This window comes from Phocoena phocoena, chromosome 5 (assembly GCF_963924675.1).
Source record: "Phocoena phocoena chromosome 5, mPhoPho1.1, whole genome shotgun sequence".
In the NCBI taxonomy this organism is placed as follows: Eukaryota; Metazoa; Chordata; class Mammalia; order Artiodactyla; family Phocoenidae; genus Phocoena; species Phocoena phocoena.
This window is the reverse complement of record NC_089223.1, coordinates 105,394,394-105,419,148: the sequence shown is the minus strand read 5'-3', so window position 1 is coordinate 105,419,148 and position 24,755 is coordinate 105,394,394. Positions and strand designations below refer to the sequence as shown.

The 24,755-nt window shown below is 35.4% G+C and overlaps 1 protein-coding gene across 2 annotated transcripts in view; it reads left to right on the top strand.

Annotated features, from left to right (window-relative positions):
• The window catches only part of PPA2 (inorganic pyrophosphatase 2), a 91,826-nt gene that overhangs the window by 50,527 nt on the left and 16,544 nt on the right, over window positions 1-24,755 (top strand). For both annotated transcript variants that reach the window (XM_065877618.1, XM_065877617.1), the window contains 3 exons: window positions 10,170-10,297; window positions 11,936-12,021; window positions 20,028-20,097. In XM_065877618.1, the coding sequence (XP_065733690.1) occupies window positions 10,170-10,297; window positions 11,936-12,021; window positions 20,028-20,097 (284 nt within the window). The remainder of the gene's footprint in view (window positions 1-10,169; window positions 10,298-11,935; window positions 12,022-20,027; window positions 20,098-24,755) is intronic.

The following is a 24,755-nucleotide window of genomic DNA, read 5'->3' as shown; positions in this document are numbered from 1 at the left end:
ATGTAATCACCTAATCAAATTTGATGATGTTCTTCTCCCCACACATACCCCTGCCACCCCATATTTAAAGGTAGCGCAGGTGACCCTTGAACAACGCGGTGGTTGGGGGCACCAACCTGGCACAGTCAGAAATCCACATGTAACTTTACAGTTGGCCCTCCGTATCTGCAGTGCAGGCATCCTCAGATTCAGCCATCCATGGATCACTAGTACTGTGGTACACACATTGAAACGAACCCATGTATAAGTGGACCTGCACAGTTCAAACCCATGTTGTTCAAGGGTCAACTCTATATTGAGGTTACTCTATTCCCTTTAAGATCTTGAGCCAATTACTTAACCTCATGGAGTCCCAGTTTCCTAATTTACATAAAGGAAATAAATAATGCCTAATTTACAGGTTTTGAAGCTTCAATGACATACTATTACTGAGCCTTTAAAAGGTTTTTTTTTTTGCCAATCTAATAGATGAAAATGGTATTTTGTTTTAATTTTACATTTTTCTGCTTAATGCTTGGATGGAGCATCTTTTTCATATATTTATTGGCTAGTTGTATCTTCCCTTCTGTGAATTGCCTATGCATGGTGCCCTCCATTTTTCTATTGAGTTGACATATTCTTTTGATATTTGGGAGTTGCTTAGATATTTTGGATATTCTTTATTATTTAGGTTGCAAATATTTTCTCCCTATCTTCAGAGAAGCTGTGTTGCCTTTTGTCTTACAGGCATTTTAAATTCTGACGTATTGCATTTTGTCAATCATTTTTATATGTGACTTTAGCATTTTGATTCTTATGTAAGGATTTCTTACCCCATAGTCACAAAGTTGTTTTTCCTTATTTTTTTTTATTCTTTTATGTTTTAATTTTTTTACACTTGGATCTTTAATCCATGTGGAATTTATTTTTTCCATATAAATAATTTTTTCATCACCTCTTAACAGAAAAATCTTTTCTCTTCCCCCTTTTTTGAAATGTCTCCTTTATTGTATATTGCATTCTTATTTATACAGATAGTCTGCTTCTGGATTCCCTTTGGTGTCAGTGATCTATTTCTGTGCTAGTGCCACATTATTTTAATTACAACAGCCTCTTAATAAAACATATAGAAGGCAAATCCTCCTTTTGTTCTACATTTTCCAAGTTGTTTGGTTTTTTTCTAATGCATATATTCTTCTGGGCAAATTTTTGGAATTAATTGTCAGGGATTTCTGCTCTCTTTAAAATATTAAATTTTGTAGTAATGAGCGTGATATGTTTATATATTTCTCTAGTTATTCAGGTTTTCTTGTTTATCTTTTAGAAAATTGATGTAGATTTACTAATGAAGGTCTTACATTTTATGTTCGGTTTGTTTCTAGGTATTTAATTTTTCCACTACAAAAGCTTTGTTTAGTGTCTGGCATGTTATAGGTGCTTGGTAATTTTTTTTTAATTGATGAATAAATGAATGTATGCATATATATATTGATAAAAACTGAATGTTTTGAGCACAGTTTGAAAATACCTTCAAAATAGTCCATTTTCACTTATTTTAAAGTGAGAAAACATTTGTACTTAAATTTTTGGCATTTTTAACAATTGTAGTTATGTTTCTTTGGAGTTACCTGTACATTGCTAAGGACAAGTATTTTTTGGTATTTGCAGTGCTGTAGGGATTCATACATATTGTGTGTGATCAGTGTAGTTTGTTCTATTTTGTCGCTGAATAGTTTCCATTGTGTAGATACACTGCAGTTTATCCATCCACCTGTTGACAGAAATTTGGGTTTTGAGTTTGGGGCTAATACAAATAAAGCTGCTATGAACATTCAAAGATATAGGTCTTTGTGTGAACCTATGTTTTCATTTCTCTTGAGGAAATACCTGAGAATAGGGTTATAGGTCAGTGGGTAATTATATTCTTAACATTGTAAGAAACTGTCAAACTTTACTAAAGTGACTTTATATACCATTTTGCATTTCTGCCAGCAAGTTGTATGAGAGATCCAGTTGGTCCCAGAACCTCCATCCATTGTGCTTTGGTTTCATATTGTCTTAAACAATAAAATGCCTTTTAAAAAAATTAAGAGGAAAAACACAGACACACATATGTATTCTATTATATTTAACCCATGTTTTGCCATTTTTTTACCCATATATTTTATTACTTCCTGAAAATCTGTAGTTTCCATCTGGTGTTATTTCCCTTCAACTTTAGCATTTTTTGTAGTGCAGTTCTTTTGGCGATGAATTCTCTCCATTTTCATTGATCTGTCTTTTCTTGCCTTTGTTTTGGAAGTATACTTTCACTGGATGTAGAATTTTGAGTTACAGGGTTTTTTTGTAAAGATTTTCCATTTTCTTTTGGCCTGCATTGTTTTTGATAAGTCAACAGTGTGTTGTTAACTTAGTGTATAATATATTGTTTTTATTAGACTGTTTTAAAGGTTTTCTCCTCATTTTTGGATTTCAGCAATTTTTCTGTGATATGCTAAGGTGGTCTTTCCTTTATATTTATTTGTCCTCCTTAGGATATCCTGAACTTTGCAGATCTGTAAGTTCATGTTTTTGCCACATTTGGGAAATTATTTACTGTTATATTTTCACATTGTTTTCAGGCCATATTTTCTACCTTCATTCTGAGACTCATAACATATTTTAGACCACTTTAAAAATTATTATTATATAAATTTCAGGTGTACATCATTATAATTTGACATCTGTATTCACTACAAAGTGATCACCATGACAAGTCCAGTTGCCATCCACCACCAAACCATTGACCCTCTTCACCCACTTCAGTCACCCCTCAACCCCTTCCCCTCTGGTAACCGTTAACCTAATCTCTGTATCTATGAGTTTGTTTTTGTTTTATTTGTTTGTTTTGTTTTGTTTAGATTCCACATGTCAGTGAAATTATACAGTATTTGTCTTTCTCCCTCTGACTTATTTACTTAGCATAATACCTTTGAGGTCCATCCATGTTGTTGCAAATGGCAGGATTTCATTCATTTTTATTTCCAAGTAGTATTATGTTTATGTTTATATAAGACATCTTCTTTATCCATTCATCTGTTGATGGACACTTGAGTTGTTTCCATATCTTGGCTATTGTAAATAATGCTGCAGTGAACGTAGGGGTGTATATGTCTCTTCAAATTAGTGTTTTCATATTTTTTGGGTAAATACCCATAAGTGGATTAGCTAGATCATATGGCTTTTCTATTCTTAATTTTTTCAGAAATCTCCATACTGTTTTCCATAGTGCCTACACCAAATTACAGTCCTACCAACAGTGCACAAGGGCTCCCTTTTCTCTACATTCTCTCCAACATTTGTTATTTCTTGTCTTTTTGAGAATAGCCATTCTAACAGGTGTGAGGTGATATCTCATTGTGGCTTTGATTTGCATTTCCCTGATAATTAGTGATGTTGAACATGTTTTCATGTGCCTGTTGACCATCTGTATGTCTTCTTTGGGAAAATGTCTATTCAGATCCTCTGTCCAGTTTTGAATTGGGTTTGTTGTTGAGTTTTATGAGTTCTTGATATATTTTGGATATTAGCCCATTATCAGATATATGACTAGCAAATATCTTCTTCCATTCATTAGGTTGCCTTTTCATTTTGATGATGGTTTCCTTTGCTGAACAAAAAAGCTTTTTAGTTTGATGTAGTCCCATTTATTTATTTTTGCTTTTGTTTCCCTTGCCTTTGGAGTTAAATCCACAAAAACATCATTAAGGCTGATGTCAGTGAGGTTACAGCCTATGTTTTCCTCTAGGAAGTTTAAAATTTCAGATGTTATATTCAAGTATTTAATCCATTTCGAGTTAATTTTTGTGTATGCTGTATTTAGACCACTCTTAATTGTCTCACAGGTCACTGAAACTCTCATGTCTTTTCAGTCTTTCTTCCTTACTGTTCTTTAGACTCCATGATTTCTATTAATCTGACTTCTACTTACCTGATTTATTTCTGCCATATCCAAGTTCTGCTATTAAATTCATGATTTTTCATTTCAGATACTCCCTCATTTGTTTTTTGTTGTTGTTTTTGATAGTTTCATAGTTTTTATTCCTCAACTGAGATCTCCACATGTTCATGCATTGTGACCATATTTTCCTGAACGTCCTTGAACATATTCATAATAACTACTTTAAAATCCTTGTTTGTAGGGGTCCTCTCAGGATTGATTTCTTTTGATTTTCTTTTGTACCAAGAAGTTATTTATTAGTAAGTAAGAGTGTGTTTTTCCTTTATTGTTTGTTTTTAATATCCAATATTTAATTATATCAAAAGTTGGGGGGACTTGGCATGGTTCTTTCTGGGTAGGCAAGAGAGTAATTTAAATTATTTAAAATATTTAATATTAATTAATTAGAATATTAATATATATTATTAATATTACATAATATAATAATATCAATAAATATCTTAAAGGTATTTATTATAGAATGTGTTAAGATTTTCTCATGATTAAAATTTCTTACTTTTTTTTGTTTTTGGTAAATAATTACTTTTAAAGTTCATTGTGTCTTTGATAAGTCTCCAGAGTAAAAATATGACATAGGTTAGATTTGTCTCTCTCTCTCTCTCTCTCTCTCTCTTTCTCTCTCATATTGTTCATGGGCTGTATGTATAAAATGAGCCTTATCAACTGAATTTTTTACCTCATTTACATCATTACTGTTTGCTTATTTGGCAAAAATAGAGTATTAAAGTGTGTTTAAGTCTGAAATCTGGGTAAAATGGAAGTCTTGACAAACACCTGTGATTAGAAGCTACTCCTGGCATAAGAGAATGTATTTTTTTATAGTAAATATTAGAAAGAAAGTCAATTATCAAACCTTTTTTTTTCTTAATAGATTACAGTTTGTGATATTCAGTTACGTTTTAGAAACAAGTGAATTGGTTTATACTGAAAAGAAACTTGATTACATGTTGAAAGGTATACAGTATCTCGAAAGAAAAAGATAAGTCATAAAGATTGCTTTTAAAAAGTGAAAAGTGTTATGATCCTCTCACATCTACAGAGATAAAGTGGTAGGTTTTGACTAAGATATTTTAGCTTAATTTCTCTGCTTTTATAAATTTCTAAATCAAAATTAGTTAAGACAAACTAAATTAAAATGGAGAACTCTGGATTTTGAAAAGCCAAATTGAACTTTAAATTTTGTTATATTACATCATTATTTTCTGTTTTGCTTTTTACCTAGCATTTAATAAAGAAATTTACAAAATTTCCAGTGGTTTTATATAGAACTATGGTTATTTATAAATCATGTATTTTTAGTTTTAATATAAAAATTCCCTTAAGGAGACTATATATAGTCTTTGTTAATTAAACTTTCAAATTTGGAAACAGCTCTTTTATAAAGTAAATCATGGCTGTACACTGTTTGTCAGAAGTTATGACACCTTTTATGAAACTAAAAAAATAGGTAATATATATTTAGGTGACTGCATTTAGTTGTATTATAATTTAAACTGCTACTTAATGTTACAGACTAGTCCTTTTTAGCTCTTTGATACTTTAAATTTTACGTAAGTCTGATCTTTACTGGGTTTTGTTGTTTTTAATTTTTTCTTTAACTGGTAATTCTTCTCAGTTCTGCTTTCTAATAATATCCAAAACTGACCATTTGTCACCACCTCCATACAACTACAATAATCAAAGCCCTCATCACATTTCGCCTCATATTGGATTTCCTGCTTCCACTTCTTCCTCTCCACGGTCTTTTCCCTACACGGCAGCTAGAATTCTTCATGCAACACATACTCTGCCCAGAATCCTGTAGTGGCTTCTCATCGCAAAGCCAAGTCCCTAGTCTGGCCCTTAGACTCCTATGTGACTGCTTCTATAATCTCATCTCCTAATACTCTTACTTCACCCTGCTCTAAACGCAGGGTTTTCTTGTCTTCCTTAAACGTTTGATGCACACTCGTACCTCAGAGTATTGATTGGCACAGTCTTCCTCCCAGAACTCCTCTTCTGCCTATGTGAATGAGCTGCTCCCACACTTCATCTAAGAATTTACTAAAATACTTTTTGTCAGAGGCTGTCCCTGATCTCTCATATCTAAAATCCTCTTCCCCACCTCATTTGCAGATCAATCGACATGTTTAATTGTAAATGTTTACATCTTTATCTCATCTTTAACTGACCCAGGCCTACTTTGACAGAAGATTTTTTTTTTTTTTTTTTTGCGGTACGCGGGCCTCTCACTGTTCTGGCCTCTCCCGTTGCGGAGCACAGGCTCCGGACGCGCAGGCTCAGCGGCCATGGCTCACGGGCCCAGCCGCTCCATGGCATGTGGGATCTTCCCTGACCGGGGCACGAACCCGTGTCCCCTGCATCGGCAGGCGGACTCTTAACCACTGCGCAACCAGGGAAGCCCCGACAGCAGATATTTTTAGCAGTCTCTTTTATTGAATTCTTTTAAAAACATTCAAGTTACTTTCATAGAAACAAAATCTCATTTTTTTTGTACTGATAAAGTCACTGCCTTATATAATTTTTATTAAATCTCATAATTATAACAACAGATGCAGTTGGCATGAATGTTTTGGGAATAAACATACCTGCTTGCTAAGGCTAAAACTTAACTGGTGGGAGCCAAGTGTGGGCTTCATTCTAGAGCTGTCTGTCAGACTCAGCAGACAGACCACTGTGGACATCAGGCAGAATATTTACAGAAGTGGAGAGTCTTTGTTAATCGTCTGGCTAATTGATCAAGTAGATCTCGATTAAGAGAGTTTAATTGTAGTTAAAAACTGAAACTGAAATAAGCTTAGCTTGATTATATAAAAGAGCTCTTCTAGATTATTCTTTTATTGTTGGATTAGTTCATCTTGAAAATAAATTATATAATTATCTCTAGTAGAAACTTTCAATAAAATTAATTCCAAGAGTGGAAATAAATGACTACTAGAGAATCGCTGCTTTTCTTAAAATAACATATATTATAAAAAATATATCTAATGAAAAAATTCTGGAGTTAGATAATAATGATGGTTGTGCAACATTGTGGAGGTACTTAATGCCCTTGAATCAAACACTTAAAAATGGTAAATTTTATGTTACGTATATTTTCCCACAATAAACTCAAAATAAAAATACATCTACACATAAAAACTAATATAAATAAACCTGTGGCAAATTATTTATGTGCAATATAGAAGAAAAGTCAGAATTCATGGAATTAGAGGACTTGTATTTATATAATACTAGTTCTACCATGAATGAGTTGGCAACATTTTGACAAATCTTTTACATTTTCTTTTTTTAAAAATTAATTAATTAATTAATTTTTGGCTGCATTGGGTCTTTGTTGCTGCGCACGGGCTTTCTCAAGTTGCGGCGAGCAGGGGCTACTCTTCGTTGTGGTGTGCGGGCTTCTCATTGCAGTGGCTTCTCTTGTTGTGAAGCGTGAGCTCTAGGCGCGCGGGCTTCAATTGTGGCACGCAGGCTCAATAGTTGTGGCTCACAGGCTCTAGAGCGCAGGTCAGTAGTTGTGACTCACCGGCTTAGTTGCTCCGTGGCTTGTGGGATCTTCCTGGACCAGGGCTTGAACCCATGTCACCTGCATTGGTAGGCGGATTCTTAACCACTGTGCCACCAGGGAAGTCCCTTTTACCTTTCCTTAGCTGTAGTTTTCTTAAGTTTAATGTGAATTTACTTACTCCTCACAACTCTCAGGAGTTTTATGAGGAAGAAATGAGGTTATTTATATAAAAATCTTTTATGAACTGTGTAAGTCAGTTTATAGACTTCAGGTGGAATTTTTCATATTTTTGGTAATTCATTGAACTGACTGTTGGTATTGCATATAAGGTTTTGGCTTGAGGCATTTGCTGTTGAGGTTTTAAAAATATTTAAATTGCGTATTTAAAATGTTTTATTTTTTTGTGAAAGTGCAGCTGTTTATTCCCCAGGGTTTAATTAATTGAGAATGGAAAAGTTTAGCTTATATTTGTAGAGTTACACTTCTTATTGGCATTATTAAATGTTCAGGTTTTTTATTATTGATGTCTTTTCTTAACAGGTTCCCTTCATAACTTCTGAAGGGAAAACCTTGCCAGCTGAGGTAGATACTGGATAACTTCGTTTTTCCTTTCTTATTTGAAATCAGTGTGTTAAAAAGCAATTATCAAAAAAAAAAAAAAAAAAGGTTTATGCAGTGGAACAGGAAATGGTAGACTGGGCAAATATAATGATGTCATAAATCAGATTTAAGTAATAGAAAATTATTTATTTTGGACATTGATTAAAGTGCATTTCTGGTTGCTCACCTTCAGTGGACTAAGAGATATTTTTTTCCTCTGAGTAAGAAAACAGTGAATTGGAGGAACTCAGTTAATTTCAGAGATTTATTTTTGTAAAAATGAGATAGGATGTCGGAAGATGGTCAATAGAAAGCTCACTTTAGAAGGAAGCTCTTTTTGTAAGGTAAAGAGGAAAAATAATCAGAATTTAATTAGCTGAAATCTTTATTGAATGTTCCATTTGGGGCATAACAAAGAACTCTGTACCGAGGATACAGTGTATAATATTAAAAAGATGTGATCTTAATCTTTAGAATTCACTGTTTTAAACATCTTCCATCACTTACTTAACCTGTGTTCAGTTTCAAGTGATTCTTTTTTCCCTTAGTTAGTTGTAACATTTCTGCAGTTTGCTCCAGAATTACTTTAGATAGATGTGTGGCCCATTGACATATTTTAAAATTTTAGATTTGCGTGCCTTTAGGCCGCATACCCAGTCTTTTATTTGCCATAGTCTCTGCCATTTCTATGGTCTCTGCCTTACCACACTTATTTCACTTATGTGAAACACCTGGCCTTTGGAGACACCTGTCACTCTTGCTAAACCTTTACCTAACAGGCACAAGGCAAGGATAAAAAGGAAAAGGATAATTCCTGTCTGTTCAACCCATGCCTGCAAAGTTCTTACCTTTTCCTGTCATGCCTAGTGAGTGAGGATTCCCACAAGGCTTGCATGAGCATGTCTGAAACCAAGTGATCTTTAAATTATCCCTATGCTTGGTGTCATCTCCTGGTTTTAGTTATAGCTTTCTAATGCTCCAAGTGGTGCTAAGTCTGTTTGTCATTTGCCATAATATACTGTGAATAAAGGACTATGCTAAATTTCCCTTAAGCCACAGTCTAGTGGAGAGTAAAGACTTCTAGTTTTATCTAGTTATTTCTCATACTTTTGGAAATGATATTTTTGGAAATGATACATTCGTTGGGGACCTCTTTTGGGGGAGGGGCCTATTACTAATACAGTAGTATTTCCAATTATATTTAAATGAATGTCTTCAAAATGTAATGGTTAAGGTGTTTACATGGTAATAGAACTTAAAAGTAAATCCTATAAATCATTACTAATTTGAAATGAAAAACTCTGAACCATCCAGTTAACACTGTTTAAAATTGCCCTGACCACATTCTCTGTCTTCCTTACTCTGATTTATTTTTCTTCATCAGACTTTTCACCGCTTAAATTGTGTATTTGTGTCTTTATTTGTTGTCTGTCTCTTCCTACTATGTAAGCATGTGAGCAGGGACTTGTTTCTGATTCCTGTTCTATTTCACTGCTTACAACAGTGTCGGATACATAATGAGAAACTTACTAAATATTTGGTCTAGGAGTGCATGAAACCCTTCTCATCCACCTGTAGTATGTTCTCTTCTGGGTGCTGCCCTCTCCATTCTACTGTCAGCATCCTTTGGCTTAGTACGTATAAAACACGGATCCTGATGTTGTAACTCTCCCTACTCGAAGCCCCCCATTGTCCTCAGAATGACATCAGTCCTTAAGTATATCTCACTTAATCTTCTCACTTTAATACAATTTGTTGTCTATCTGCCTGTTGCTTTGTATGTTTGTTTTTTTAATTAAACCTTTGAGCTCCTTGAGGAAAAGAACTTTGTTGTCTTCATTGACTTATCCCCTACTCCTTACATGGTATCTGAAGGTGCTCAAGAAATGTTTGTGGAATGAAGGAGTAACACTTTACATGGGGAAGAAAAGGCAAGTCCGGAGGTGATACGATACCCGCTGATGAGTATGCAGCTAGTGAGCAGCAGGGTTGGACTGACTCCCTCAGGCCAGTGCTCTACCACTAATAGGAGTAGATTTTGATTTTTAACAAAAAGTATTTTTGTTTCTTCACTTACAGATATTGAAGATGTTAAGAAGTACAAACCTGGTTACTTAGAAGCTACGCTTAATTGGTTTAGATTTTATAAGATACCAGAGGGAAAACCAGAAAACCAGTTTGCTTTTAATGGAGAATTCAAGAACAAGGTGAAGTTCATAATCTTTATTTTAAAATGTGCCTGTGATACCTGTACAATATTTCTTTCACTTTGGGGGATTTCATATGTGAACATTTGTATATAGTATGATAGCAAAATTGCTTTTTACTGACTTTCATATTTAAGGACATTATTTTATCATTTTTATTTTTAAAAAAGTTTTAGGAGATCTCTCTAAGTAAAGCAGTAAGGCTGATAAATACCTATATGCATCTGTTTATCTGTCAATAAATCCTTCGTCTCAGAAAATGAAGGATTTCCATGATCAGTCTAAGTCTGCAAATTGTATATGAAGAAAAGCCTTCCATTTACTTACTCCAGAGAAGGGAAAGTTACTTACCATTAATGCAGATCCAAAGGGGCTTCCCTCCTAAGTGTTCATCCTACCACGGCTGAGTAAAGCTGCTTAACGATTAAGACAGCGCTTGAATTATCTTACTGTCAGAGGATTTTTACTGTCAGAGGATTTTTCTATTAGAAAACCACAAAGTTACCAGAAAGTGGCTCTAATATGACACATACGGAGGAAACAGACCAAAGAGTTAAAGTCAAAAACATGGACTGTGTCTTTTAAACTTACTGCCACTATATAAACTTCACATTATAAACCAACCTGTAAGTGGTACTCATAAATAAAAGTATGTTTTGCAGGTAAAGTAAGCCATGGTCGTGAAAACTTCAAAATTATAATAAGTATTTTGTTATACAAGAGTTTATTGCTGGACCCAGTATTTTTTAAAGGTTCATTAAAAGAACACTTAAGATCTTGAGGGCTTTGTCTAGGATTTTTAAATATAAATATAAAACTTATTTTAGACTGTAATCTCTCACAAGGAAAATTAGGAACATTTGGGGGGAAAAATATAAAGAATTTTCTGCTTTGGAAAAATAAAGCAAGTTTTCCTTAGATGGTATCACTAGATCTATATCTATTGTTGATTTTGCATTTTTAGAAACTATATGAATTCATACTAAGAAAAAAAATTAGAAGACGTTGGGGTTTACTACCTTCAGACAGTGGATAATCTAAAACGGCTATGCAATTGGACTACTTACATCTTTGATGAGGTGAAATTAATAGGTATATGCTTATTTACAAGCAAGATATTGATAGTAGGCTAACCACTTTACATTCAACATCTTATTTATTCTTTCAACAACTCTATGATTTAAATCAGGGGTTGGCAAACTTTTTTGTGTAAAGGACCAGAAAGTAAATATTACAGACTTTGTAGGCCATATGGTCTCTGTCACAACTACTCAACTCTTCCATTGTAGCACTAACGCAGTCAGAGGCCATGCACAGATGAATGGGCATGACTGTGCTCAATAAAAACTTTATTTACAAAAACACATGGTGAGCTGGATTTGGCCCACAGGCCCAAGTTTGCCAACCCTTGATTTAGATGATCTTCATTACGTTGCATATTATAGATGAATAAATTAATACAATGAGATGAAGTAATCTGCATAAAGTCACACAGCTGGTAAATAAGGGTGTGAGAATTTATACTCAGGTTTGCCTGACTACAGAGCTCATGTTCTTAATAATTAACTGTCATACTATGACTAGTTCCATGTTAGTATAATGATGTGATTTCTGTGTCTGTTTTTGGTTTTTAACTAGGCTTTTGCTCTTGAAGTTATTAAATCTACTCATGAATGTTGGAAAGCATTGCTTATGGAGAAGTGTGCTGGAGGGGCTATAAATTGGTAAGGACTTGTCTTTTCTATGTAGAGTTATTTTATTTTATTACTAACTGGTACTAAAGAGCCATATGATACTGCTCAGATCTGATTTTTTTTTTTTAAGAGAATTGAAATGTTTTTTCATTTAAAAAATGTTTACAGAGCACCTATTTGAAAGGCATTACCAAGTGCTGGGCACTATGAAATTAGGAATTGACATGACCCCTTTTCCCAAGGAATTTATAATTTAGTGCGGTATACTGTCAAGTAAAGAGGCATTTCATTATAATGCACTGTGAATATATGCAAAGGTGGCTTTTCAGCGACTTTTCAGCATGCAGACATATGATTAATTTATGTAATAAGTACCACATCATTTCTTGGTAAGAACAGTTAAAAGCCTTCTTATCCAACGTGATCTGGGTCACCAGCTAACTGATTAAGGGGAATCAAACAATAGTAACATATATAACTCAAGCGTTTTATTTTACTTTAAAACATTTAAATGTACATTCATTTATCAATCTGTGGATATAGGGCTAAGACCTTTTCTGTATAGATTACATATAGATTATATATAGCCTAACGTAATATATAATAGAAAGTAAAGATCAAATCCTGTAATCTTTAAACTCCTTACACTTAAAAACCCTTATAAATTTTTAGGGTTCTTTTTCTCTAACCTTTTTTTTTTTTTTTTTTTTGTGGTACACGGGCCTCTCGCTGCTGTGGCCTCTCCCGCCACGGAGCACAGGCTCCGGCCACGCAGGCCCAGCAGCCATGGCTCACGGGCCCAGCCGCTCCGCGGCATGTGGGATCCTCCCGGACCGGGGCACGAACCCGCGTCCCCTGCATCGGCAGGCGGACTCTCAACCACTGCGCCACCAGGGAAGCCCTCTCTAACCTTTTACAGTTGTCTTACCACACCTAATTTGATACCAAGTTTTTATAGTGATTCACCTTTATGGAGGCTTTTTAGAGCCTCGATAGTGTGTACAGCCTGAGTGGTTTTAGAGCCTACTTGGTGTTCATAGAGACAGTTCTCTTTCCATACTCCCTTCATCGATGGGCGTAATTACAGCTTTAATTATGAAATTGTAATACCAAAGACCTCTGACATAAAAAAAGTTTGGAAACAAAAACAACTGACTCTTGGTAAGCCTAACCAGGAAGCAAAAGTACACAGTCTTTCTGGAGAGCAGAGTCCTACCCATCTTCATTGTCCTCTTTGAATCAGGAGAAAGTGGGAAGCCATTTACTCTTCAGCAAATACTGATTGAGGGTCTACTGCCAAGTACTGTGCTGATGGGAGGGTTGCTGCCGTGAATACAATAAATAGAGTCCCTGTCCTTCTGGGGCATAAAGTCTGGGCATCAAGAGAGACATTAAAGAAATCATTAGAATAAAGTAATATGGAGTAAAGAATTAGGCAGTCTCAAGGAATATTTTATCCGTCATCAGAGGCTCATCTTGGAAATGCTTGGGCATTATAGCTTCCGATTCTGTTTCTCCTGAGTCTAGAGTAACACTGTGGACTCCATCTTCTCCTCCCATTTTTCTTACCTTTTATGTATTGATAGAATACTCTTTTTTTTCAGCATAGTCTTAAAATTTAGGTAATTGTTTCTAACATAAATAGTACAACTTACTAACAAGAAAACTGGGTGTAATGAAATGTCATCTAGCCCTCACTATCCTCGTAACTAATAGACTGAATTCTTCTTTATGGTCAGATATTCTAAGTCAGATATTAATGTGATGGGCTTCTCTAAAAAGAGGGGCCTCTGGCTGTCCAAAGAGGTATTTGCTTGCTGTTTGCTTTCCTCTCCTTCCTAATGATACTTTCAGAAAAGCTTTTGCCGTCTTTAACGGGACTTGTATGGTTCGCAGGTTTCCTGACCTGCACAGCTAGAGAGCGTCTCTGGTTAGATTTTCTATAGCTTGATAGCATTCCTTCTGTGCTGATTCTAATTACCTTTACTGTGAAGGTAGCTTTATTTCTATGCTCTGTGGAGTCATTTTGCTGTAGCCTCCTAGGTAATGATAAGGATGACATGAGCAATAAGAATTGACATCTATTGAACTCTAGTAGTTTTCAGGTTCTAAGAGTTTTATATGTATTATCTAATTAATATTCACCAGAACCCTATAAGATGTGTATCATTATTATATCCATTTTACATATGAGGGAATTGAGGCCACGTAGAGATTGTGACCTATCGAAGGTCTCACTGTGTGATGGATTTAAGCCAGACTTCAAACCTACTCTCTCAACAGCTTTACTCTTCCTCTGTGTTTTCAAAGAATACAACGAAATTAATGTTTTTAGCTTGAAAATTTTTAGAATATAAGTTTCTGGTTATAAATTTTACACATCTAGATAATTTCAAGTCAAAATATTAAGGATTTTAACTCATTTTTGTCCATATTTTCTTTAGTTTTTGTCACTACTTAAGTTTTAAAATATATTTATATTAATAAAATTTTTCTTTCCTTTGTCTTTACCTAATGAATTGCTTCTCTCTCTCAGTTCCTTACAGTGTACTCTGTTATTGATTACCAAACCATCCCCCCTTCCTTCTTAACCTGTTCTCCCCACGCAAATCAGTTTAGGTCTGAACTGAAGACATTATCACAGCAGTTCCCTCAAACAACGTATAGTACAGCACAATTACCCAGGGAAACCATTAGAAAATTCAAATGTGTTGTCCTTTTCTTTAAACCTGGCGAATTAGGATCTCTGAGGAGTAGGGTCTAAGCATCTGTATGTTTTAAAAGCTCCCTGGCTTCTGATGAGCTTCTCTGCTTAGAACCATTAAATCCAAACTTCTCTTAGAAGAACAAACAGGGCCTTCCAGGATTTGGCACTTGCTACCCGTCCAGCCTCATTTTCTGTCACTTCTTGCCTCTTTTTTCGTGTTCCAACAACTTAGAACCACTTGTCACTCCTCACAAACACCATGTTTTCTTATTGACCTCTGGGCCATACTCATTTTGTTTCCCTTTGCCATGATTTTCTTTTCACTTCTTGAAATGGCTGACTTACTTATCTTTTAAGACTTGGTTTTGACTTTGCTTTCTCTAGGAAACTTTCCCTCATCCTAGCCTTGTGCTTGCTAAGGTGCCATTACACTCTATTCCTTGCCCCCCTGTGTAGTCCTATCACTGCATTTATTAATTAACTGCTTGTTTTATGAGTTTGTCTTCTCCTCTAGAGTATAAGTTCCTCAAAAGTAGACGAATAGGGCTTCCCTGATGGTGCAGTGGTTGAGAGTCCGCCTGCCGATGCAGGGGACACGGGTTCGTGCCCCGGTCCGGGAAGATCCCACATGCCACGGAGTGGCTGGGCCCGTGAGCCATGGCCGCTGAGCCTGCGCGTCCAGAGCCTGTGCTCGCAACGGGAGAGGCCAGAACAGTGAGAGGCCAGTGTACCGCAAAAAAAAAAAAAAAAAAAAAGTAGATGAATAAAGATGTTGTATTCATCTTTATATTCCTTATCCTTGACATGTAGTAGTCACTCAATAAATACTTGTTGGAGTAATTGCTGAATAATATTTTAAAGCCAACAAATAGATGTTTCTTTTTAAATAAATTTATTTATTTATTTTTTGACTGCCTTGGGTCTTTGTTGCCGCGCGCGGGCTTTCTCTAGTTGTGACGAGTGGGGGCTACTCTTTGTTGCAGTGCGCGGGCTTTTCATTGCAGTGGCTTCTCTTGTTGCGGAGCACGGGCTCTAGGCGCACAGGTTTCAGTAGTTGTGGCACACGGGCTCGGTAGTTGTGGTGCACAGGCTTAGTTGCTCTGCGGTACGTGGGATCTTCCTGGACCAGGGCTCGAACCCATGTCCCCTTCATTGGCAGGCGGATTCTTATCCCCTACTGTGCCACCTGGCAAGTCCCTAGATGTTGTTTTTTAAATCCAGTAGTGACTCTACTGTTTCCAGGAGCCCTGCATTTATTAAATTATTTAATTGATAATCCTCTTTATCACAGTAAGTTTTGTCATTGTTATTTTTATTCCTTTTCCCCACTGCTTAATGTTTACTCTGGAAGCTACGTATTTTTTTTAGCAGGGATAATTTTGTTGTTTCTGTTTTTACCAAAAACAACTTTAAATTCTTTGTAGGAGAAATACTTTTTGCCATTTGGGTTTACTCTTCAACTCCTCTCACCCTTTCTTCATGGTTTATTTCAAATATATATATATTTTTTCGTATATATATATTCTTCCAAATTGTTTATGTCTTGAAGTTGTTTCTTTTACCTTTCTAGAGGAAGGTGTATCTGATCCATATATGGATAGCTCCAGTTCTTTTAGCTTTGTATAGATTTACTTCAAAGTCAGTTTTCTTTGACAAACTCTGGAGGTTATGGACCCAAATCATCATTCTTATCTCTTTAAATTTTCTCTCTCCTTTTTTCTTGAGTACTTCGCTTTAGAATGAAAAGCCTTGAGCAATCTGAATCCTGAGCACTGTCTTTGAGGATTCTCATGAGTGTGGGCCTTTGTCTGATTTGAAATTGTCTTGAAGAAAATAATCTTCTCTTTACTAAAATTTCATATTGCTGGCCCTGTAAATTTCATCTTTTAGGTATATGTTTATTATTTGCAGGTAATTTTCTATTTCTGTTTCTTTTTTTTTTTTTTTTTTTTTTTGCTGTACGCGGGCCTCTCACTGTTGTGGCCTCTCCCGTTGCGGAGCACAGCCTCCGGACGCACAGGCTCAGAGGCCATGGCTCACGGGCCCAGCCGCTCCGCGGCATGTGGGATCTTCCCGGACCGGGGCACAAACCCGTGTCCCCTGCATCGGCAGGTGGACTCTCAGCCACTGCGCCACCAGGGAAGCCCCTGTTTCTTTTTATTTAATCACTTATTTTGCCCTTTATATAGCTATTAATATATCTTTATTATTTGTAAATGAAATTTGGTTTGTTGTGCATAGAAATTTTGGTATTGTTGATCTTTTGTTCTAATGTTGTATCTGCTTATTTTGATCATCAAGATTGTGTGTAGGGTACACAATGTTTATAAATTTAGAACAAAATATTTCATATCTTATTATAAAAAGGAAAGCAGCACATTCTTCCCAGTCAGTATTTTTAATCTCATTTATAGTAGGCACCATCATCTTTAAGTGGTTATACTGCTTCTCCTTTTGTATGCTATAGTCATAGTTTGAAAGCTAGAAAGAACCCTAAATATTACAATGTTCATGGGGGCTCCATGGTTCAACATTGTATCCCCAGCATCTAGAAATGTCCCTAACACATGGCATAAGAATAATTTTTTGAATCAATAAATAATATGAGTCAGTGTTAACTATTTTTGTATAAGGGACAATTCAGATAAAATTAAAATGTTTCTTGATAACATGCCTTTTATTACACCTTCAAACATTCAAAGTAAAAATCACTTCCTTAAATCCTGAGGAAAGTATATTGCAACCCAGACTGCATTCTTTATTAACTAAAAGAATATTAGGAGGATGGCACTGTTTGTAGAAATAAAATGCTATAAAGAAAAGGGGGGGCTATTGGAGAAATAGTAACAAGGGGTTTTGTAATCTCTCCTCTTTTATATTTTATATATCATTCAAGAATCTCCTAAGTCCATTTGTATATACCTTTCATTTAATTCTTGAAACAGCCATACTAATAATTGGTCCAAGGTGAAAACTGGTAGAGCTTGTTGGCTTCCTAGATTCTAGCTGGTTACTTGTCAAGATATTTTATTGGGGATATTTTAAAAGTTACTCAGTTTTTTTAAATTCACAGAATATTTTAAAAGTTACTCAGTTTTTGAAATTTACAGTGCTGGCTTTAATATTTTCTTTCTTTTCTAATATTTCTGTTGATGGTTTTGCTTTGTTGTGGAAATAGAGGATTACTTTAGAGATAGTTTATTAGATTTAACAGGTAAAAATAGAGAACACCGCCTTAAATCTAAATTTCAGATTTTAATGTAAATGTCTCGTGGCACGTACTTATACTAAAAAAATAGTTTGCTTGGGACATACTTATACTAAAAAATAATTTGCTGTTTATCTGAAGTTCAAATTTAACTGGGTGTTCTATGTTTTATCTGACAACCCTATTTACAGGACTCCCTGTTCTCTCATTACCATTTTCCTAGAATTCCCAAGGAATGTTTCACTTTGGTGTAGTTTTAATGTTAAAAACATTGTGTGTAGCAGGGGCCCCCAACCCCCAGGCCACGGACCAGTACCTGTCCGTGGCCAGTTAGGAACTGGGCCGCACAGCAGGAGGTGAGCGGTGGGCGAGTGAGCGAAGCTGCATCTGTATTCACAGCCGCTCCCCATCGCTCGCATTACTGTCTGAGCTCCGCCTCCTGTCAGCATGATGGTGAGTTGTATAATTATTTCATTATGTATTACAAAGTAATAATAATAGAAATAAAGTGCACAATAAATGTAATGCGCTTGAATCATCCCCAAACCATCCACCCCCACCCCCCAACTCCAGTCCATGGAAAGATTGTCTTCCACAAAACTGGTCCCTGGTGCCAAGCAAGGTTGGGGACCACTGGTGTATAGCATATTTAGTACTATACACCATGTTTTCTTCAGAAGAGTAGCACTTAAGATTTTTCAGTATCTGGTTTTTTGCCTTGTTCCTTTTAAATTTAGTTTTGACTTTCTTTAGAGAAACATCTAACTTATAAAGCCTTACCGTTTTCAGTTTTTAGCTTACTTAAACGTGGGTTATGAAGAAGAGAGTATAACATAGTTTAGTCTTAAAGATGATAATGCCACCTTTCATCAAACATCATCACTTATGCCAAGAATGAAAACAAATTCCACATTTTGAGTCTGGATAGAGAGCAAAATGACCACTTTCATAATTGCTATGTACCCAGTGTCTGATTATGGGCAGATGTAGCTGAAAAGATAAATAAATAACTACAGATCTTTTTATCATATATATCCCAGCATATTTCACAAAGCCATTGCCAAAATAAATTTGATAATGTACATCCCTTAGATCCACTTGGAGAGCACACATGCGTGTGTGTGGGTGTGTGTGTGCATGTGTGTGTTTCATCTATTAATTATCTCCTTTAGGGATCTGCTAATCAATTATTTCTTCAATTCTGAAAAATTAATTTGGCTTTAATGCCCTTCTCTACTACCTTTTTCTATATCCATTTTAATCTGATTTCTTTGATGAAATTTTCAAAAATCAGACTTAATACATTTGAGGGGAATGATGCATTTGCTTTCATCTAGGAGGTAAGAAATAGGTGGTGGGCAGCATGTTTGTGGAGATAGCATGCTAGTCCCCACTGTGTGGGAAGACTTTGGACTTTATAGAGCCTTTACTGGTCATGGGAGGAGCTGCTGTCTATGCCTTGCTAAACTTCCTTACTTGTACAAAAACTGAGCTTTCATGTTCCTGTGGTTTCCTCTCACCACTGTTAGCTTAGTGTTCCATACCTGTCTGAGAAAGAGATTCTACAGCATCTGTCAGCAGCCAATTACAGTGTTTATCACCTCACTTAGAGGAAAATTCTTCCTCGTGGTCGTCGTCCTATGGGTCAAATTTGTTTTTTCCTTTTTCTTCAGTAAAGGTGAAGAGTAGTGGAATAGCCTTTTATGTACCAGGAGATTATTTAAATTTGTATACTATCATTTGATTTTTTTTTTTTAATTCTGGAGGGTGCAATGCTATGGAGCACTTTATATTTATAACTTTGCCTGAAAGAATGTACAAGACCCCAGTTGTCCTAATTTATATTCATCCAGGTCCTTTTTCAGGGTATCTTAATCACATTTCTGCAGTGCTCTAGCATTCTGCATTAGAAGGTCTCTTGTCTCCTTTTGAGTGAGTGAGTGAGAGACAGAGAGAGAGTGTGTGTGTGTGTGTATGTTATTATCCACTGAGATCCAAAGACTCAACAACTATTGGCTGGGATCATACACTCAAATGTAAAGCACTTGAGAGCTGGTTTTCTTTTTGGTAATTGCTCCTTTTTTATCCTGTTTAATAATAATATTCTCTTTTCCTCTCCAGCACAAATGTGCAGGTATGTGATAGCCCTTTCCATTGCTCTCAAGAGGAAGCAAGATCATTAGTTGAATCGGTAAGGAACAAATGTCCAAGGCATCCTTTATTCTTATAAATGTCATGGGGAAGTCTAGCAGAAATTCTGAAAAATCTAGCAGTGAAATGTATCAAGACTTTTGGGGAGCATAAAATTTTAAAATAACATTAAAATTATTTTTTCATGCAGGGAATTTAGATTAAAAACCTTAAAACCTTTTAGTTGTATTTCTGTTTTCTAAAGTACATTAACCACTTAACTTGATTTCATATGATACTATTTTTCACCAGTTTATTGTTGTGTGAATGCATTTGCCCTCCTCTGTACTGACCTGTTCCCATGAGTTATCCACAATCCAGTGTCTAAATTGTGACTGGCTGCTGGCACAGGTGCATTTCGGCTCAAAAAAAATGAAATAAATACATCTCTTTTCCTTTTTTTTTTTTTTTTTCCCATTTAGTTTGGTTACCTCACAAGCTTTCCTTCTCTTAACTAAGAAGATACCCTTGGATTTTTACATGTCTTAGTGATAATACTGCCTGGAGGCAACTGAATTTATTAGCAAAGTAATGCTTGATTTGGAAACCACTAAATAAGGAAATTCAAATTCAGATAATCAAGTAATGTTGCTGTGTAAAGTGTGTTCAGGAGTGATCTTAGGCTAGAAATCCCATTTATAAATTGAGGGGTTTGGGGTATTTTTTCTCTTAATTATCGGATAGAAACTAGTGAATTTAGATCTTAAGGAACAACAAAAATGTTTGCTTACAATGGCTGCTTTGAATTTTTTTTCCATTAATTAATCAGTTATTTAATTATTGCCTGCTACGTGTGGTTAGAATCTAGGTGCTGGGGATGCAGTATTAAAAGACACAAAAACCTCTTTCCTCGTATAGCTAACATTCTAGTTGGGGTGATGGATAATAAATACACAAGTGAAATATATAGTGTTTGTGAATGCGATAAATGCTATGATGAAAAATGAATGAGGGAAGAGGGGATAAAGTGTCAGGAGTGGGATGGGAGTTGTAGTGATTGAAAAGTAGTAGGGAACAGCCCCACTGAGGGGAGAACGGACCTGAGTCAAGATTTGTAGAAGGTAAGGGACTGAGCCAAGTGACTATGTGAAGGAAGAGAATTCCATGCTGCAGCCCAAAGGCCATGAGGCAAGTGGGTACCTGACATGTTCAAGAAATAACCGAGGAGCCACAGTGGCTGGTGGAGTAGAAAGAGTCTAAGGGAGAAAGGAGGAGATGAGATCAGAAATGCATGGATCTGGGGGTGAAAATGGAGGCAAATTATTATGAAAGACACTGTAAAATACCCTTAGAGACTATTTTAAGAATTTCATTTCTTATTCTGAATAAGAAAGAACCATTGAGGGAGTGATATGATCTGACTTAGATTTTTTAACAAGATCATTCTGGCTGCGTTGGTGAGAACGGGCTGGGGAAGCAAGGGAAGATGCAGGGGAGCCATGACAGTAGTGCAGGCTACAATATCGGTGTATTTTCTTCAAGTTTTCAGTTTTATATCTGTGTCATTACATTCTGAACTTAGTTCTCATCAATATTTATTATTAATTCTTTAAGAAAAAAATTAAGGAAAACAAATTAAAAACTTTATTCACGTAGTCTCCCACTAATCTCAGATTAAGACTGTTTCATTCATTTTAGTTTGGGTTTTATAAATGATAGATATAATAGATACTTGTCTTAAAATTAGCTGTAAGAATAAAGTTTCAATATTACATCTTTTTTAAAAAGTTTTTTCCTAGCATATTAGTAGGAAAAGTCCTCTTGGAAAAAAATAATAATTGGAGAACATGGATATGATCTGGATAGTTTGATTTGGGAAACAAGATTAGAATTCAGAAGCATTAACATCCAGCTTTAATTACATGGTTTGGTAGCTTTGTTGTGTTTCATAATAATGAAGAAGGTGCTATACTGATTTTTCACTGAGGAAACTATGGTAGAAAATCAAAATGCGGAGAAAGCAGTCCCTCGTCATCAGCTCTAGTGGAATTTACTGTATATGGGATTTCACCATTAAAAATTTGTAAATCAAAGAATTGCTCTATTAGCAGCCTCATTGGTGATTCAGAAGCTCAGATTAGGTAACAATTTCTCCTGCAAATTTTATCAACTTGTAATGATGAAATTCTTTGTAATCAGAGCATTTTGACTTGGCATTTTATCTCTTCACAACCACATTGAGATGTTTGAATCAGCATTACTTAGGTACATATTCCCAGATCTCTCTATTTTGCTATATATTGAATGTTGCACTGACTTCAAAGTACTGTCAGCTTTTGTTTGTCCTTTGCTTGCTCAGAATAACTTAAGACATTAAAGTCATCTATCAAACTTGATCATATTCAGACCACATCAATCCTGGGCCTGTATGGAAACAAATTATAACCCCAAGGTTTATTAGTGGACTTAGAATAAGTGAACTCATTCTAACAAGTTAATCAACTTAGGTAATATTATCTTAAGACAGATGTGTAGATGGTAAATGAGTCTGGGGACTTCCCTGGTGGTCCAGTGGTTAAGACTTTGCCTTCCAGTGCAGTGGGTGTGGGTTCGATCCCTGATCGGGGAGCTAAGATCCCACATGCCTCGTGGCCAAAAAAACCAAAAAAGTAAATAAAACAGAAGCAATATTGTATCAAATTCAATAAAGACTTTAAAAATGGTCCACATCAAAAAAATCTTTAAAAAATAAAAAAATAGATAAATAAATGAGCCCGAAGTTATGCTTAAAACAGGGCCAGATAGTAATACAAGTTTTCACTTTCTAGATGTATATTCACAGAATATTCAGAATGATCGTTAATTAGGTGAGATTTTAGGATCAAGTAATCGGTTTTGGTGAACATATACGTTTAAAGTATACAAAGAAAAGAAATGGACTAAACTCTTGAGGGATTAGGAGAACTGTTGCAGGAAGCATATACTGGTGAACATATATTGATCAAAATACAATTAAGTGTAGTAGCATTGAGGCCTCCCCCCAAAATCATTAAGTGGTCACCCAACAATATGTACAGATCAATTAAATTAGGAAAAATAGTGTCACCATAACCAAGAAAAATAAAATAAAAGCCAACACCCTGATGACTATTATTTGGATGCATTTTAGAAACAAAAGAGAAAATATCTACAGAAGTAATTTATCAGACGTAGGTTAGAGATCTTAAGAAGGATAGCTGATCTGAGGAGGATAAGGAGAACTGAAATGGTCAGAAAGGTTATTGGATTTTGTTTATAAATACAGATGTTTGAATTATATACAACCATGAAAGGCATGGCTGTGTCAAAAACAAGGTTTGCTACTTAGATATGAACACACTAGGGATCCACAGAGGCAGTTGGTTACTCTGGGCTACAGTGTGTGGCCACCAGCAACAGGAGTAACTCTCAGTGGTAGTTCAACCACAGGACCACCCAATTACATTTTTTTGGATAGTGTGTCTTTTTTATAGCCCAAAAGGTAGGACTCTTTCCCAGTTTTTGAAGACTGTATGACCAGAAGTTGGAGATTTATTTCAGGGAACAAGGTTCAGAGCCTTTATAGGGAACAAGGAATGTATGTTTGTGTGTGTGTGTGCACACATGAGTGTGCGTGTGTGCACACATGTAGTTTTCCTTTCAGATCTAATATCAGTTGATATTTAATGACAGTTGATTCTGGGATTTAAGATGCTAGTTTTAGGATCCTTTACTGTATATAAAGTGTTATTTGGAAAATATATTGAGAAGATGGGAGCAAAATTTACAAGCTTTATCAATATATATAATTAGAGAATAGATTGTTTTTTCTAGTACATGTGGACACTTCCAAAAATTAAGTATATGTTAGGCCACAAAGAGTTGGAAAAAAAATACCAAAGAGTTGAGGTAATGCAGACCACTTTCTTTGTCAACAGTATAACAAGGTTGCTAATCAGCTGTAAAAATATTAAAAGAAAAAAACCCCAAATCTGTGTTGTTTGGAAACTAAAAATACATCTCAAGTCATGCCGCAAAAAAATGAATTATGAAAAATTATAAAATATTTTAAATTGAATGACAACTAAATCACTCTATGTCAAAACTTGCATGATGCAGCAAAAATAATTTTTCAGAGAAATTAACTGTACAGCAGAAATGAAGAAAGAAAATTGAGAGGCTGAACATTCAACTCAACAAGCACTCTGTTTTTTTCTATCTTTTTGCATTATAAGAGAGAAAATTATAAAGAGTAGAGCAAATATTTAATGAAATGGAAAACAAGGAGATGATGAAAAGGATCAATTTAAATAAAAGCTGGGTTTTCTTCTTTTAAGGCTAATAATATAGACAAGCTTATTACAGGAAAGACAGTGAAATAGAGAAGCCATAAATAAAAATATCAAAAATTAAAATTAAGACATTATTACAGACACAGGAGATATGTAAGTAGTCAGAAAGGAATACTCAGGACTTCCCTGGTAGACTCCATGCTTCCACTACAGGGGAGACAGGGGGCATGGGTTCGATCCCTTTTCAGGAACTAAGATCCCATGTGCCACGCGGTGTGGCCAAAAAAAAAAGAAAGAAAGAAAGGAACATTCTAAATTGCTTTTGGCAATACCTTTCTAAACACAGATGAATTGACAATTTTTAAAAAATATAAATTACAATGTCAAATCAAGAATAAACAGAAAACCC